The 15,671-nt window shown below is 44.6% G+C and overlaps 1 protein-coding gene and 1 long non-coding RNA gene across 9 annotated transcripts in view; one reads left to right on the top strand and one right to left on the bottom strand.

Annotated features, from left to right (window-relative positions):
• Positions 1–15,671, top strand: part of gpsm1b (G protein signaling modulator 1b) — a 248,192-nt gene that overhangs the window by 229,463 nt on the left and 3,058 nt on the right. For 4 of the 5 annotated variants that reach the window (XM_069885278.1, XM_069885306.1, XM_069885296.1 and 1 more), the window contains 2 exons: positions 9,638–9,797; positions 12,296–12,525. In XM_069885278.1, coding sequence (XP_069741379.1) covers positions 9,638–9,797; positions 12,296–12,525 — 390 coding nt within the window. The remainder of the gene's footprint in view (positions 1–9,637; positions 9,798–12,295; positions 12,526–15,671) is intronic. The other variant, XM_069885288.1, reaches the window with a different exon arrangement.
• Positions 2,465–15,671, bottom strand: part of LOC138736210 (uncharacterized) — an 82,911-nt gene continuing 69,704 nt past the window's right edge. For all 4 annotated transcript variants that reach the window (XR_011340158.1, XR_011340159.1, XR_011340155.1 and 1 more), the window contains 2 exons: positions 7,896–10,107; positions 2,465–4,548 (listed from right to left, as the gene is read on the bottom strand). This is a non-coding gene — a long non-coding RNA (uncharacterized lncRNA). The remainder of the gene's footprint in view (positions 4,549–7,895; positions 10,108–15,671) is intronic.

The following is a 15,671-nucleotide window of genomic DNA, read 5'->3' as shown; positions in this document are numbered from 1 at the left end:
GTGGTTGAATTAGCATTCTATTCCAGCGTTTCTCCCATGCCCTTCACCTGAAGGTGATACTGACGCACTACAACCTCCTAGGCTAACAGCACCCACAATTCACTGCAAATTTCTATTGTTACTTGTCTCTGAGAAACTGTTCAGCCTTGGAATAGCTCCGACTTTGGATTGGGAAGAGAATTGTTGTACTTAACCTCATTGCAAGAATTTGTCAAAAATTGCCTTGTTGAAAGAGCTTCTCAAATGTGTAAGCACTTTCTTCATTTTTAGAACATGTGGGTAGGTTGGCAACATCTATTTATTTAACAATGAACGTGGAACATGCAATAACATAGCGTAAGATCAAGACCTTCAGCCCACTATATTTGTGCCAACCTATTAAACTAATCCCATCTGCATGCGTATGATCTGTATCCTTCATTCCAAGTATATTCATGTGCGTGCATGTCTAAGTGCCTCTTAAATGTCGCTTGTTGTTGGATGGCTTTGAGGAAAGGTGGGATTGCACATGCCCTGTGCACATTCACCTCTTCTCCCTTATTCACTGCTTGGAATCCATCCACGATGAAATGAACTGGTATCATAGAGGGCCAGAATGCCCAGAATTCGCATCTCCAACTATAAGGAATTTAAGGGGGAAAAAATAGGAGAAAGTACGGAGACCCTAATTAATGTCTCGTGAAGAGCTGAAGATATGCCCTGCCTATCTGCATTATTTCATCTGTTCTCCTCTCCCACCTTTTAATTATACTTTTCAATATGGAACTCTATTCAATATTCACAATTAGATTTGAAGTTACAGTATATTTCCCCTTATTCCCCTTAAAGTTCCATCAACCAAAATTAACTAAACATTTTTTGAGGCGCTGAGATGACATCACAAGTTGAAAAAAAAGTTTATCATCCGACTTGTCCATGTGGGCCTCTGACGCTCTGTTAGCACCATTTTGATAACAACGTTGCTCGCAAGTACTGTACAAAGATATTGTTGCAAATGGCAAAAAGCACTCTGGATGTCAGTGAAAAGAAAAGGAGGAAGCATTTATGTTTGTCTATAGAACAGAGTATTTGGTCTGTATTAAACATTATTTCATGCTTGAAAAGTCTGCCATTGATTTTTTTTTTGTTCTTTAACCACAAAATGTTTAATTACTTTTAAAGTTTATATATTATAGCTACCTATTTATCAACTTCTACATTCATCATCAGTAAGCATCATGTTGTATGTCATTTGTCTCTGCCAATGAATGTATCCCAGTTTGAAGCAGTGTGACAGTGTGCTTTTAAACAAGAAATTGGATTGTACTATAATAGTTTGCTATTCAACTATTCAGTTTCAATTCAGGTTAGAATCTTTACTGATGCTAGAGTAAATGAGTCTCGGTTATTAACTGAAGCTCATTTGACTTTGTTGTTGCCAGAAAATGTTTTGCAATATTTCTAAATGTCCCATCTTCGAGAGGAACAACAGGAATGTTTAATATTACAAGGATTGTTAATAGTCCTACAGCACACTTTAGTCCAGGCCTATTATGAGATATCTATCTATTACTAATTTCATTTCCCTACACTTGTTCTTGAAAAGGCAAGAATGCAATAGTGGAGTGAAGAGATTCTTGCCCTGCATTATTCACTTTATAGAATGATACATTAGACCTCTGCTATATTCCTTGTGCATTTATGATTCCTCAGCCAAGTTTGTCTCCAGCATGACCTGTAAATTCACTGACATCACCAGTATTGGCCAAATAACAGGAAATGATACGTCAGAATAAAGGATAGAGATTAACAATTTGGTTGGGTGGTGCCAAAACAAATCTTGCTCTCATTGTCAAGGGCGGTAAAATTGGTGTTGTGGTTAGTGCAACGCCTTTACGGCGCCTGCAATTGGGATTGTACCGGGGTTTAAGTCCCATGCTGTCTATAAGGAGTTTGTACGTTCTCCCCGTGTCTGTGTGCGTTTTCTCCGGGGGCTCCAGTTTCCTCCCACCATTCAAAACATACCAGGGATGTAAGTTAATGGGGTGTAAATTGGGTGGCATGGACTCGTGAGCCAAAATGGCCTGGTACCATGCTGTATGTCTAAATTTAACACTTAATGACCAAGAGACCTATTGTAGACTTTAGGAAGAGGAGGGTGGAGGTGGTACAATGGAGGTGGAGAGGATTAGTATCTTCACGTTCCGGCAACTCCACATAATCAGAGGCCCTCTTCTGTTGCCAGAATATCAAGCAAACCTTGAAGAAAGCACACCAACATTACTACTTTCTAAAAAGTCTAAGGCGATTTGGCATGTTAACACATTCTGACTGGTTGCTTCACAGCCTGGATTGGTAATTCAAGTGCCCAGTGTTACGAGCCGAGGACCCCAAAACCCAGCAACAATAGATATTCACCAAGACATATGGTTACTTAAACAAAAGTTGCTTTTAATTATCTTTAAACATGAAAACAGAATCACACTTTAACTTATCACTATTGACTTAACTAACCTAAATTAACCCCCTTCTAATTCTAAGCGCACATGTATGTAATGTGTAAGTTCAGAAATGTTCTTTGATTCACAGTCCAATCTCACTTCTCATTCCTCCAAGTTCACTGGTTAACAAACAATTCTTATACCGTACACAGAATTTAACATTTATGAAGTTCACCAGGCTTTGGTGCTTGAAATGGTTACCGTTCAGGAAGGTTCTTGTCTGTTATCAGAGAGAGGTTCGTTGTACGCTGACACCATAACTGATTCCTTTTTTAAATCAGCCACTTCAGTGTCTTGCTGAAGAAACTTGCCCCCTCAGAGTTCTCCAGATGATGACCTCTTTCTTTCAGGTCACCACAGAGTTCCATTTTGTTTCCCTTATTCCAAGTTAAACATGAGGCAGCCAGTCCTCTCTTCTTGCATGAACCACAAGGGCTTTGACCAGGCTGAATTAAGCCGTGTTCCAAATAGGATTTTCCACAAGCTTGGCAGCTTGTCCTGTTCCAGTTGCTGCTGCTGACTGTAGAACTGATCTCTGTCTCTCTGAGAGAAAGCCTGTTGTACTCTCTCTGCTTACAAAACCACATGATCCTCTTAGAACAGCAAGTTCCACTCCAGACAGAATATAGCTCCAACAAGTTCTTTCATCTGTTGCCTTTTTGTAAACAACAATCCATTAGTAAATTCTCTCCAAAGCTTCTGGGGCCGATATGTCTAGCATTAGCAGAGCTCCAGTATTTTAAATAAGATCTGTTTTAAAGTGTTTGTATGTGACCTACACTAACAAACCTTGCCCCAATTTATCTCCCAAAACATATCTATATACTGTCACACCATAAATGCAGAAGACTTCAGAAAGTAGTATTTTTAGGAAGCAGTTACAGAAGCCTGAAATCCATGACAAACACAGTTCTTTTTCCCCAATGGCTATCAGGCTCTTAAACCTCCCCTTTCTATCCCAACTATAAGCTACTCCAGGACCACAAAAATATCTGTCTGCACGGTTGAAACCATTTTTTAATTTTCTTTTTTATGAACTGTAACTGTAAATATTAACATAGCTATATATCATTTATCTCTTTCCATGCCTGGATAATTTAACGTACACTTGTTGTTGGTGTTTAGCCGCAGTAAGATTTTTGATGCATATTTGCATTGTACTTGCATGTATAATAATAAACTCATCAACTTGTACTTTTCTTTATATGTTCATAGGAATTGAGTGTGGCTGGCAAGGCCAGCATGCATGATCAAATCCAATTACTCTTGAACTGAAAGTCTTGCTGGGACATTTCAGAAAGCAGTTAGAATTCTTCATCACTCTGGGTCTGGGAAAATCAGATTATATGATGATGGCAAATCTCTTAACGTTCAGTAAACAATCAGGTTCTTTCTGATAATCCGGTAGTTTTATCAGCACCTTTATCGCTAGGATTTGTTTAGTTAATTGAAATTGATCTCTCCAGCTGCTGTGGAGGGACCTGCGATCATTATGTGAATCACTCAGTAACTGCCAAGCTACTGTTCCTAAAACTGAAATAAGAGACAACCTGCTGTAAAAGAACTTCAGCGAGGTCACCTACAGGGTGACTGGTTAATGTTTCCGTTCCAATGGAGAATCCATCTTTGAAGTGGCTTAATTTTATTTATTTCAAACATTGATTAAATCAACTTGTGCCTTTCCTATCATTTAAAAAAAAACCTAGTGTTCCTGTTAAGTGTTGTAACACTCAAGTATCATCCATGTTTCAGACATTGTTCTATATCAAGCTATTGGGCTAACAGTGGAGAATCCATTTTGCCAAGAAATGGTTTTCATTACTCTGAGACAGATAATTCCTCTTGTTATTGTTGTGAAAGCCTGTTATATGAGGGTTTCCGAGTAGGATCTCATCTGCACGCATTTCCATATTCTGCATCCTGTGGTGATCAGCATGTAGTCATGTAGAGTGACATGTAGGTCACACTTGAGGCTTGCCAAGCATGAGGAGAAGCAGATGCCCAATCTTTCAGCAGATTATTTTCCATCAGATTCAGAAAGTACTTCTCTCGTGCTGTAAACGATGACCTATAAAAGTATGAAATTTTAGTGCCTTGGGATGGCACCTGAAGATGGAAAAGAAATGCAGATTTAAAACTTATTTCAGCTAAATAGAAAATAATTTCAGTGGAACCAAAAATGACACAAGGAAAAACTTGGGTACGCAATGACATTGAAGTTAGTAGAGCAGGATGCATTTGTGGGCTTCGAAAGAAAATTGGATAAAAACTTGAAAAACAAATTGCAGGACATTGGGAAGAGGGCAGAGGAGTAGACAAGCTGGGTGGTTCTTGCAGAGTTGACACAGAGGGCTGAATGCCCAGTACCTGCACTATAACTTTTATGTTATTTTATTCTTTAACTCTCACCAACTCTGAGGAGTTGAATTGTAGTTAAACTGCTCATTATTAAGTTAAAGTTTGCTATCATCCAATTTTCAAAGTCCGTCCCGACGAAACACCATTCTCCGGCCAATTAATCAAGCCCCAAACTCAAATCTCTTCAAAATCTCAGTTTGTAGATTCCACTTCCAACCCACCCTGCTGCAAAATTATCTATTAGTGTTAGTGTTGACATTTTCACTTAACACTATATCTATGACTTGTGGAGTGAGTTCCAAATGTACTTGTATAGAAATGGCTTCTGACTTTGCTCTTAGATGATCTGGTATGAGTTTAAGGTGTTATTTTCAATGTGGCAGTTGATCACTCATTTGGTTATGAGAGTCATTAATTTGTATTGATAATAGTTATAGAATTATAGAGCATGGAAACAAGCATATAACCTTATACAGCACAGAACAGTCCAATTTGGCCCTACTAGTCCATGCCGGAACAAATCCCCACCCTCCTAGTCCCACTGACGGGTTATATGGTTAACATGTGTGCCAGGGAACTTACCTAACTGAGCTAGTTCTACTTGCCTGAATTTGGCCCACATCCCTCTACACCCATACATCTTTAGATATTTTGCAAGCTGCCACACATTAATTTTGTAAGAAATGGGTTTTATTTTAAAGAAAATTAACATATGTGCAATAATGCCTTTCACAACGATGGGATTTCCGACAGCACTTTATAGACAATGAAGTACTTTTGAAGTGTGGTCACTATTCCAAAACAGGAAATACAGAAAACATGTTGTACATTGAGCTCCCACATACAGTACCTTCAGATAATGGAAATGAATCAACTTTGACAGATAGAATGATTTTTGCCACTGAAAAACCAAACTTGATGTAAATCACTTTTCCAGAAAAATGGACAATGTAAATGCCTTCTGTGAAATGCCTCTTCAATCATGGGAATGAGATAATTGGCTGGAATGGATCAATGACTTTCATTCATTATCCTTGATCTTGTCGCGGGGTCGCTATGGTTATAGCTTGGGTTATTGCTCGAAGTAGAAAGAAGACTCGCACACCAAGGGAGTGTAACTGACACCGACTCTATTAGGCTACAGCTCTGCCTTTTATAGACAGCCAGCCATGCCACCACCGACCGGGGCGTGGCTTGAGTGAGGCTATGGGAGTGGGTGTCTCATTCCGCATGCTGTCTGCCCGATCGCCATGTTTGCTGTGTCGGCCCGTGGAGTGGGCCGTGGGCCACTACACGAGCCCCCCCCCCCCCCCCACAAGAACTGGCGATTGGGACATTGTCTTTTGGCGCCTGACCCCTGCACTGTTGGATCAGGTGAGTAACTGGCCGGTTAACGTCCAGATGGGCTGGTTTTAGCTGATCAAGCGTGAATGTCTCCTCCCTCCCACCAATGTCCAACACGCAGGTGGAGCTGTTGTGTCTGATGACGCGATATGGCCCATATCAAATGAAAACATAGTGACAGCCTGCAAAGGTTTTTTGGGACAAAGGTGGTGGCTTGCCCATGAGCTCTGGGCTTAACTGAGGCTAGTGAGCCCAAGCGCTTGTGCAGTTGAGACAACGTTGCCACTGGAAGCTCCCCCAAGTCCTCGGAAGCCGCCACAAATTTGCCCAGGATGACTAGGGGTGCGCCATAGACCAACTGGCAGAGGATGCCTCGAGATCCTCTTTCGGGGTGGTGCGGATGCCTAGCAGGATTCAAGGGAGTTTGTTTGCCCAGTTTCGTCTGATGAGTCGGGCCATCAGAGCTTTCTTCAGGTGCCTGTGGTGTCTCTCCACTAGCCTGTGGGTGGTATGCTGTGGTGTGATAGAGTTGAGTCCCCAGGGCATTTACTAAGGCAGTCCACAGGCTGGAAGTGAATTGGGCCCCCCATCAATTGTTGTGTTCCGGGACCCTGAAATGCCCCACCGGGTTCATTCAGCAATGCCCTTGCACATGTCTCCATGGAGATTTTAGGTAGCGGCACTGCCTCTGGCCATCTAGTTATCCAGTCGACCATGGTCAATAGATAACGTGGACTTCTGGATACAAGTAAGGACCCCACAATGTCTATGTGCACGTGGCTGAAACGGTGGTGTGCTAGTTCGAAAGGCTGTGGGAGGAGGGCTTTAATGTGGGCCTGAACCTTGGATGCCTGGCACGTTTTGGCCCACTGAGTGACCTCTTTACAGAGGATGTGCCAGACATACTGTTGGCCACCATTCTAACTGTAGTCCTGATAGCAGGATGAGCCAAATTGTGGACCAAATCAAAAACTCGTCTCCTCCATGCGACCAGAATGACGGGGCGCAGTTTACCAATCGAGGTGTTGCAGAGTAGCGTGCAGTTACCTGGGGTAATCTGGATGTCCTCCAGTTACAGGCCAGTAAGTGCTGTCTGGTACAATGGTACATCAGGGTCTGCTTGCTGCACATCTGCCAGGGCCGCATAGTCGATACCTGGGGCATGGTTGTGCGTGGATAGCTAAACGGGATAGGGCATCAGCAACCATGTTGGACTTTCAATGTCTGTCGAAAATTCAGATATGTAGGACAGGTGCCATTGTTGCCTGGCTGACCACGGGTCTGACACCTTGCTGAAAGCAAAGGTAAGTGGTTTGTGGTCTGTGTAAATATTGAACTTACTGCCCTCCAGGAAGTAATGGAAATGCCAAATTGCCAGGTGTAACACTAAAAGCTCCCTGTAACTGTACTTGAGCTCTGGTGGTCTGAGATGTTCACTGAAAAAGGCCAGTGGCTGCCACTGTCCGTTAACCAGTTGCTCAAGTACACCCCCAACCACTGTGCTGGAGGTGTCTACCATGATGGCAGTTGGGTCATCTGTCCTGGAATGCCTAAGGAGGGTGGCTTTGGACAGGGCACCTTTGGTTGCTTGGAAAGCCTCTGTCGCCTCCTGTGACCATTGAATGTCTTTACTGGGCCCTGCCATGAGGGGAAATAGTGGACTCATGATGCGGGCTGCTGCAGGTATGAAACAATGATAAAAATTGACCATACCTGCAAACTCTTGCAGTCCCTTCATGGTCGTTGGTCTGCGAAAGGAACGAATAGCATCCACTTTGGTGGGTAACATGTTGGTCAATGTAATGGCCCAAGAAAGCAATTGTCTCTGCCAAATTGGCACTTAGCCGGATTGATGGTTAAACTGAACTCACTTAGCCTGAAGAACATTAGTCTTAAGTAAGACTCGATGTGGGTGTGGCTGGCTATTAAAATGTCATCGAGGTAGATGAAGGCAAAGTTCAGATCCCAGCCCATCACGTCCATCAATCTCTGGAAAGTCTGCATTCTTCAGCCTGAATGGCAGTTTTGGGAATGTCACTGGGGTGAACTGGGATCTGATGATATCCCCTGATGAGGTTTACCTTGAAGATTAGCAGTGAAGTTCTAGATATGGGGCACAGGATGCCTATGAGGCATGGTGGCCTTGTTAAGGTGGCGGTTGTCTCTGCACAGCCTCCAACCTTCAGCTGCCTTAGGTATCATACGGAGGGGGGGGGCCCATGGACTATCGGAGTGCAGCACAATGCCGAGTTCCTCCATCTTTTGAAGCTCTTCTCTATCCAGGTTGAGTTTCTCAGGGGGGGAAGACGCCGCAGCCTGGCGTGGAGGGGAGGGCCCTCCGTAATAATTTGGTGTCTCACCCCATGTTTGGGTTCTGCCAAGTTGAAATGGGACATAGTGATAGAGGGGAATTCCACTAAGACTCAAGCGAATTTGTTGTCGGCAGTACTCACCGAGTGCGGTTAGTAAGTTCAGTGTCTGAAATGTCCAGACGTGTACCAGCTGACGCCCCTTAATGTCCACCAGTAGCGAGTTGGCTCTCAGGAAATTGGTTGTTGTACAGCCCCCACTGTAAACTTCCATGTGAACTGTCTGTCCTCAAAGCGGAAGGGAATTGCACAGGTGCCAAATGTCTGAATGATGGAGCCATTTGCTGCTTGAAGCTCTCGGCCCACCTTGCCGCTGTGGGCTTCTAGGCTGGAAGGAGAAGGATGCTGTACTGTGCCTCCGTGTCCACCAAGAAATGTCGGCCCGACAGGGAGTCTTGGATGTGGAGAACGCTATGCAGTTGGCCGGTCGTTGCAGCCATCAACAACGGCCGGCCCTGGCATTTTTCTAGAACACACAGGGAGCAGCATCGACGGGCCTCAGTACCCCACCGTTGGGGTGTGTTTTAAGAGATCTTTGTATCAGACACTTTTTCAGTCAATAAAAACAAAATATGTCAAATCTGTTAAGCACCGACATTGAAGTGTTAACTGTCTCATTGTAAATGTCTTAATCTTACCAACCAGTTCCATTGGATTCTTCACTTTAGGCCTCTCATATATCCTCCCCTTTGCTCCATGGACGACGAGGTCAGCTTCCTTCCATCAGAACAGTTTGTAACTTTCATTATACCATAAGTTTTGAATAACTGAACTGTTGGTATTGGAAGAATACTTTTGTATATGTCCATGTAAAGGGGTTTAAGGGAGTATTTAAAACATTCATGTTTTTTTCTTGCTACACTTAAGTTTATTTAAATCAAAAACCCAACTGAGTTCAAACTAAACGCAGTCACTTTCAGAGGAAAAGTGGACCAAATTACGTAGATAAATCAAGGTTCTTCCAGGTCAAATTTAATGAGTTATAATCTCCCATTTTTTGTTCTTGCTGCAACAGAGGTTTAATGATATGGAAACATATTAAATCAGTGATAAATTGACTGTATTCTTTTATTCTTCCTTGTGTAGAAGGTAAACCGCGATCCTTCAGATGAAGAATGCTTCTTTGATCTACTAAGTCGCTTCCAAAGTAATCGAATGGATGACCAGCGCTGCACATTTGAAGAGCAACAAAATGGCATGACAGGAAGTGCATCAACTCCCATGTCTCCTCTGCAGGAAAGAATATGTGAGTATACACCGGGATGCTGAACAATCACATTGAGGAAACCGATCTCCAGCCGTCTAACTTGAGTGTTGAGTGATGCTTCCTCCCTCCTGCCCATGTAAAGTTCCGTTTTTTTTACTGACTCGAGCAGTTCTTGCTTGGCTCCTGCCAGTGCAACGTTGGAACTTACCACCGCAGTCTTCTAATTAACTGTGGTCACTTTTAGAGGAATAATGAACCCAAGCTGATCTGAGGAATAACTAAGTCAGATGTGCTGGAAACATTTTTTTGTATTTAAACTGACTACAAGTCTGTTGAAGCCCTGGAGTGCCTGGAAAATAAAATGGAGAGAGCTAATGTCAACACCCAGTTCTGGGCAAGCAAGGTCAGCAGAGCAAATCGAGTTAACTGTAAATTCTGCAGACACTATGATTGTAATGCAATAGACCAAAGTGCTGCAGAAACTCAGCAGGTCATGCAGCATCTATAGGAAATAAAAGGTACCATGATTAGCAGTTAGTGCAATGCCTTTACAGTGCCAGTGATTGGGACCAGGGTTCAAATCCCATGCTGTCTGTTAGGAGTTGATACATTCTCCCCGGAGGCTCCAGTTTCCTTCCACCATTTGAAACGTACCGGGGGTGCAGGTTAATTGGGTGTAAATTGGGCGGCACAGACTCGTGGGTTAAAATGGCCTGTTACTGGATACATGTTACTGCATGTGTGTGTGTTATTGCTGGTGCAACTTTCCCATGCTCAGCTATAAATTGTCCTCCAAGGCTGAATACCACTTCTCCGGCAATATGTTCACACACTAGCAACTTGTAATTCGGGTCCTCTTGTCATTCTCCCCCATTTCAGTAGACTTCAATTTTGACAACATTCTTGTCAAATGTAATCCAGGAGCCTGTCTAGATGAATATTTGGTACATGGTTTTAAGCAACCTCATGCTTTCTTTGGCCTTGGAAGGAAGGGATGAGTGAGACCACACCTTGCTCATACTTTGAGGAAGGTCTCAAGCCCAAAACATTGATTATGTATCTTTCTATTTGTAATATAGAGTACATTTAGACCTGCTGAGTTTCTCCAGCAGTTTTACATCAATCACTGTCTGCAGATGTTAGTGTTTTACATCAGCCATGACCACTGTATCCCATCCACCCTTCTGACTGGTCTACAGAATGCAACTCAAACAGTGAGGGGAGATAGCAGAGAATGCAGATGCTGGGATCTGCAGTAGACTGCAAGCTGCTGCATGTGAGGTGGAGTGGGCTTCGTCGGGCATCTATGGAGTAAGAGCTTTGGGTCAAGACCCATGGCAGATTTCGAGCTCAATCCCCTCACATCACATCCCCCTCCTCACTCCCACTGCCAGTCAGAATGGATGCATAAGTCACAAGCATTATGTGTTAACCTCCCCCCACCCTGCACTCACCTCACAGGGATTCATCTGTGGATGTGGGGTTGATTGCACAGAGGGTCACCCCGCAGTTGTCTGTGAGCTTGGGCGATGGATGCAGGCAGACAGCGCTCGCCATGAGGACCGCAGGCAGCTTCGTCGCCACGGCTCTGCTCTCCAGCACTGGAGTGTGGTGCGTTAACACCCCCCTTTTCCCAAAGTGCCCAGCCACCCCGTGGCGTCTACTTGGCTCCACCAACTCTGGTCACAGATGCCTCCCATGGGGCACTGTCCCCAGTTTTGTCGAGAGGTTCCTGAACAAATTTCTGGGAGATCACAACTTCTGCTGCAACCCTGAGGAGCAGCTGAAGCCCTGGTGCTTCATCAGGAACTGCCGAGGAAGGATTGACTGTGCTTATTGCAGCTAGGAGGGGTGCAGGGGGAACACATTTTTTGGTGGAGTAGCAGTGGTGGACTGTGATGGGGGGGGGGGGGTGGAAAGGTGCCTGGGGGAAGCAGTTGCTCCTCCTGGAAACACCCCCCCCCCACCACCACCCCCCATAGCCATGTCCCACTGAACACTGGAGTCCAGAACTATAACTCGTAATTGCCATTAAACGTTGGAATAGGCCCATGGGTCTAAATGAAATCTTCCTTTTCTATTTCTTGGGTAAGAAAATAGAAAGTTGTATTTATATATTGCATTTCATAATGCTGTGTCAAATCATTCTGCAGCCAATTATGCATTTAGAAATGTAGTTAATGCTGCATTGTAAGAAGTGAGGCAACTAATTTGGGTACTGCAACTGGGCACACATTGTGACATAAATGACCAGGCAGTTTTTTTCTGCCATGTTGGTTGGGATAAATGTATGAGAAAGGGCACAAAGGTGAATTCCCTTGCTACTCTTTGAATTGTGTTACCTGCAAGGGCCACATGGATCCTCAGTGTAGTTTCACAACTATTGAATCACATCCAAAAGGCAACACTGAAAGATGTTCATTGTGCCCTTAGAAAATGGCAAGAAAACTGTTCAGGCAGCCATTTGCAGTTAACAATTGGTGTTTTCACTTGGTAATGTATTTTCACTTTCTTTACGTGTATTCCACCCTTTACAGCTCAGACGTCACTCATTGCATCCCCACAGACAGAGGAATTTTTTGACTTGATAGCAAGTTCTCAGAGTCGGAGGTTAGATGACCAACGAGCCAATGTGGGCAGCCTGCCTGGACTGAGGATCACACATAACAACAGCCAGGTGGTAATGGGGCATCTGCGGCCTGACGGAGATCCTCAGGAGCCTGGAGATGAGTTTTTCAACATGCTAATGAAATGCCAGGTGGGAACGGTAAGGGGTTTGGCTCACTCCAGGAATGAGGAAAATCCCTGTTTTTTAAAAAATATATGTATCATGAGTATGAATATGTTAATATTGAAACCCATAAGTTTAAAGAGGTATAGAAAGCTTGTAAACATGATTGACTGATGGACAGAAAATAGGAGTGGGCAGTTGTTTAGGAAGCCTGGTCAACTAAAGTCAGTATTGGGGCATTTGTTTTGATATTCTTTATTTGAAAATCCACTTCCCTGCTCTTTCTACATTGGTCTGTACATTCTTTTTCTATTCAATTATTTTGAGTTGCTTTTGAATGTGCATCCCCCCCAAACGATATGAAACCTAACTATTAACAGTGTGCAAGATGCCTCTAGACTAGGGATCTCCAAAGTGGTTGATATTGACCCTCAGGGGTCGATGGGATCATCCACAGGGTTGTAGCAACCAACTGTGTTGCAGTGCGAAATGAAGAATGCAAGCCTGATCAGATGGAGTCGCGTCAAAGTTCAGTGAAAGTCATTTACTCAATCAGTCACCGGCAGCTTTTAAAACCCCGCACGTTCCAAATGACGTCATCGCATTGTGATGTCCCTCGGAATTTCCCGAGCCAGTTCGATTAAGCCTCTGGTAAGCCATTACATCCCCCCCCCCCAACTGGCAATAAAAGGCTAAACCTCTGGTGCCATTCCTATCCACCACTTTTGGACATCGGGGGTCATTGCAAAGGCCAATTAAGGTCGAGATGAGCAGATTTTAGTCGGTCAATTGTAAATATCTCTGGATACCCCCCCCACCCCCACCCCCCAATGTCCAGAACACAAGTTGCATGATTGTTTTGTAGCACTCTGAAGGGGCCTTCATACAGCCTCTGGAAGGGTGGCCCATGTGCACCTCCATGCACAAACACACAGTCCTGGAGTTCCTTTGGATGCCGTTATTCCATGTCTTGATATGAGAACTGGGGCCAATTTTCCAAGCCGCTCCCACAGTCTGCCTAAGACTTCAGTCAGTGGCACCTCCTGTCCACGTGCTGCGGGCACAAACTCCCCAGGTACAATGAGCAGGGGTCCATACACTAACTCTGATGAAGAGAAGTTAAGATCCTCCTTGGATGCCATTCTTATTCCTAGGAAGATCCAGGGCAGATCATCTACCCAATCGGGTCCCTGGAGGCGGGCCATCAGTGCAACCTTTATTGCTGCCTTCATTGGTAGGCTATCATGTAGTGGAGCTCCATTCTCAGCAGTTGCGACAAAATGTCCTAGAGGTGGAGGTAAGCTTTGGGCCTCTGTTGGAGGTGCAAGAAACCCAGGCAGAAATACAAGTTCTGCCATGTGAATTGGTCAATGAGTCCATCATAGGAACCGCCTCCGGTCACCTAGTGAATCTGTCAATGACCGTTAACAAGTACCTAGACCCTTGTGATACCGGAAGCGGGCCGACAATGTCAACATCCACATGGTCGAATCTGCGCTGCAGTGGCTGGAAAGGCTGAAGCGGCGCCTTCGCATGCCTTTGCACTTTTGCAGATTTGCAGTCAGTCCACTTCTTTGCCCAGTACGTGACCTGCTTTTTGAGTCCATTCCATACAAACTTGTCGGCTATCGGGTGGACCATTGCTCGAATGGAAGGGAGAGACAGTCCATGAATGGCATTGAAACTGCAATGTCTCCATGCAGCAAGGACGATAGGGCAAGGCTGACCTGTGGAAATGTTGCACAGGAGAGTGGTACCTTGTGGCCCAAAGGCTACATCCTCAGGTTACAGGCTCATGACAATGTTCTATAAGCGGGGAGTTCGTCGTCCTGGCGCTGAGCTTTAGTAAGCATCATGTAGTCTACACCTTGAGAGAGGACTTGTACTGCTTGAACGGAGGAGCAGAGGACAGGGCATCAACTACCACATTACTCTTACCGGAGATATGTTTAATCCTGGTTGAAAACTCAGGTAAGATGGGTGGCATTGCTGGTGGGCTGACCAGGATCTGATGCCTTCACCAAAGCAAAGGTTAGTGGTTTGTGGTCAGTAAAAACTGTGAAGTTCCTGTCTTCCAAAAAATAGCGGAAGTGTCTGACTGCTAGGTACAACGCCAGCAGTTCCCTATTGAATATGCTGTGTTTCATTTCCAAAGGGCAGAGATGCCTACTAAAAAAACGCTAGAGGTTTCCATTGTCCATTGGTGTACTGTTCCAAGTCCCCACCTACTGCCGTTTCAAATGCGTCTATTGTCAAGGCGGTCGGTGCATCCATTTGTGGATGGACCAGCAATGTTGCCTTCTCTAGGGCATCTTTGGTCTGCTGGAATGCTACCATTATCTCCTTTGCCCACTCGAGTTCTTTGGCATTGCTGGACATGAGGTTGAAGAGGGGTTTCATAATATGAGCTGTGACAATAGAAATTGATCATCCCCACAAATTCCTGGAGTCCTTTGATCGAATTTGATGGCTTCTACCTTGCTAGGCAATGGAATGACATCCCTTCTACTGATCTGATGTCCCAAGAACGCGATAGAGGACTGCCTGAATTTGCACTTGGTAGGGTTCACAGTGACCTCGAACTCTTGTAGGAGGTGGCAGAGTGAACGCAGATGCTGCAGGTGCTCTTTGTGGAAGAGGCTGGTGATGAGTATATCGTCCAAGTATACGAAAAGGAAGCCCATGCCACATCCCATTGTGTCACTGGAATGTTTGTGCAGCATTTTTGAGCCCAAAAGGCATTCTCAAAAATTTGAAGAGGCCAAATAGTGTTATGATGGCAGTCTTGGACACATCCTTTTGGCCCCATGATGATTAGCAGTAAAGTCCTGTATATGGGGCACAGGATAGCAGTCTGCAGTGGTAGCATCGTTGAGACCCTGCAAGGTCTCCAGCCTCCTGTGGCTTTAGGCACCGTATGTAGCGGGGAAGCCCATGGGCTCAGACCTGCGTATGATTCCAAGTTCCTCCATTTTGTGGAACACTTGTTTTGCAAGCCTCAGCTTGTTGGGTGGCAGACATTGGGCTCGGGCATGAAGAAGAGGTCATTGGATGAGGATGTGGTGTGCGATGCCATGTTTGGCGAATTTGTTGTTCAAGTACTCCACAGCATCTAGGTGGAGGGCAGTAAGTCTGGAACATTGTGGTGTTCACCAACTGGCACCCTTTTAAGTCCACCATCA

The sequence above is a fragment of the Narcine bancroftii genome, chromosome 1, assembly GCF_036971445.1.
Source record: "Narcine bancroftii isolate sNarBan1 chromosome 1, sNarBan1.hap1, whole genome shotgun sequence".
In the NCBI taxonomy this organism is placed as follows: domain Eukaryota; kingdom Metazoa; phylum Chordata; class Chondrichthyes; order Torpediniformes; family Narcinidae; genus Narcine; species Narcine bancroftii.
This window is presented reverse-complemented; position numbering and strand designations above follow the sequence as displayed.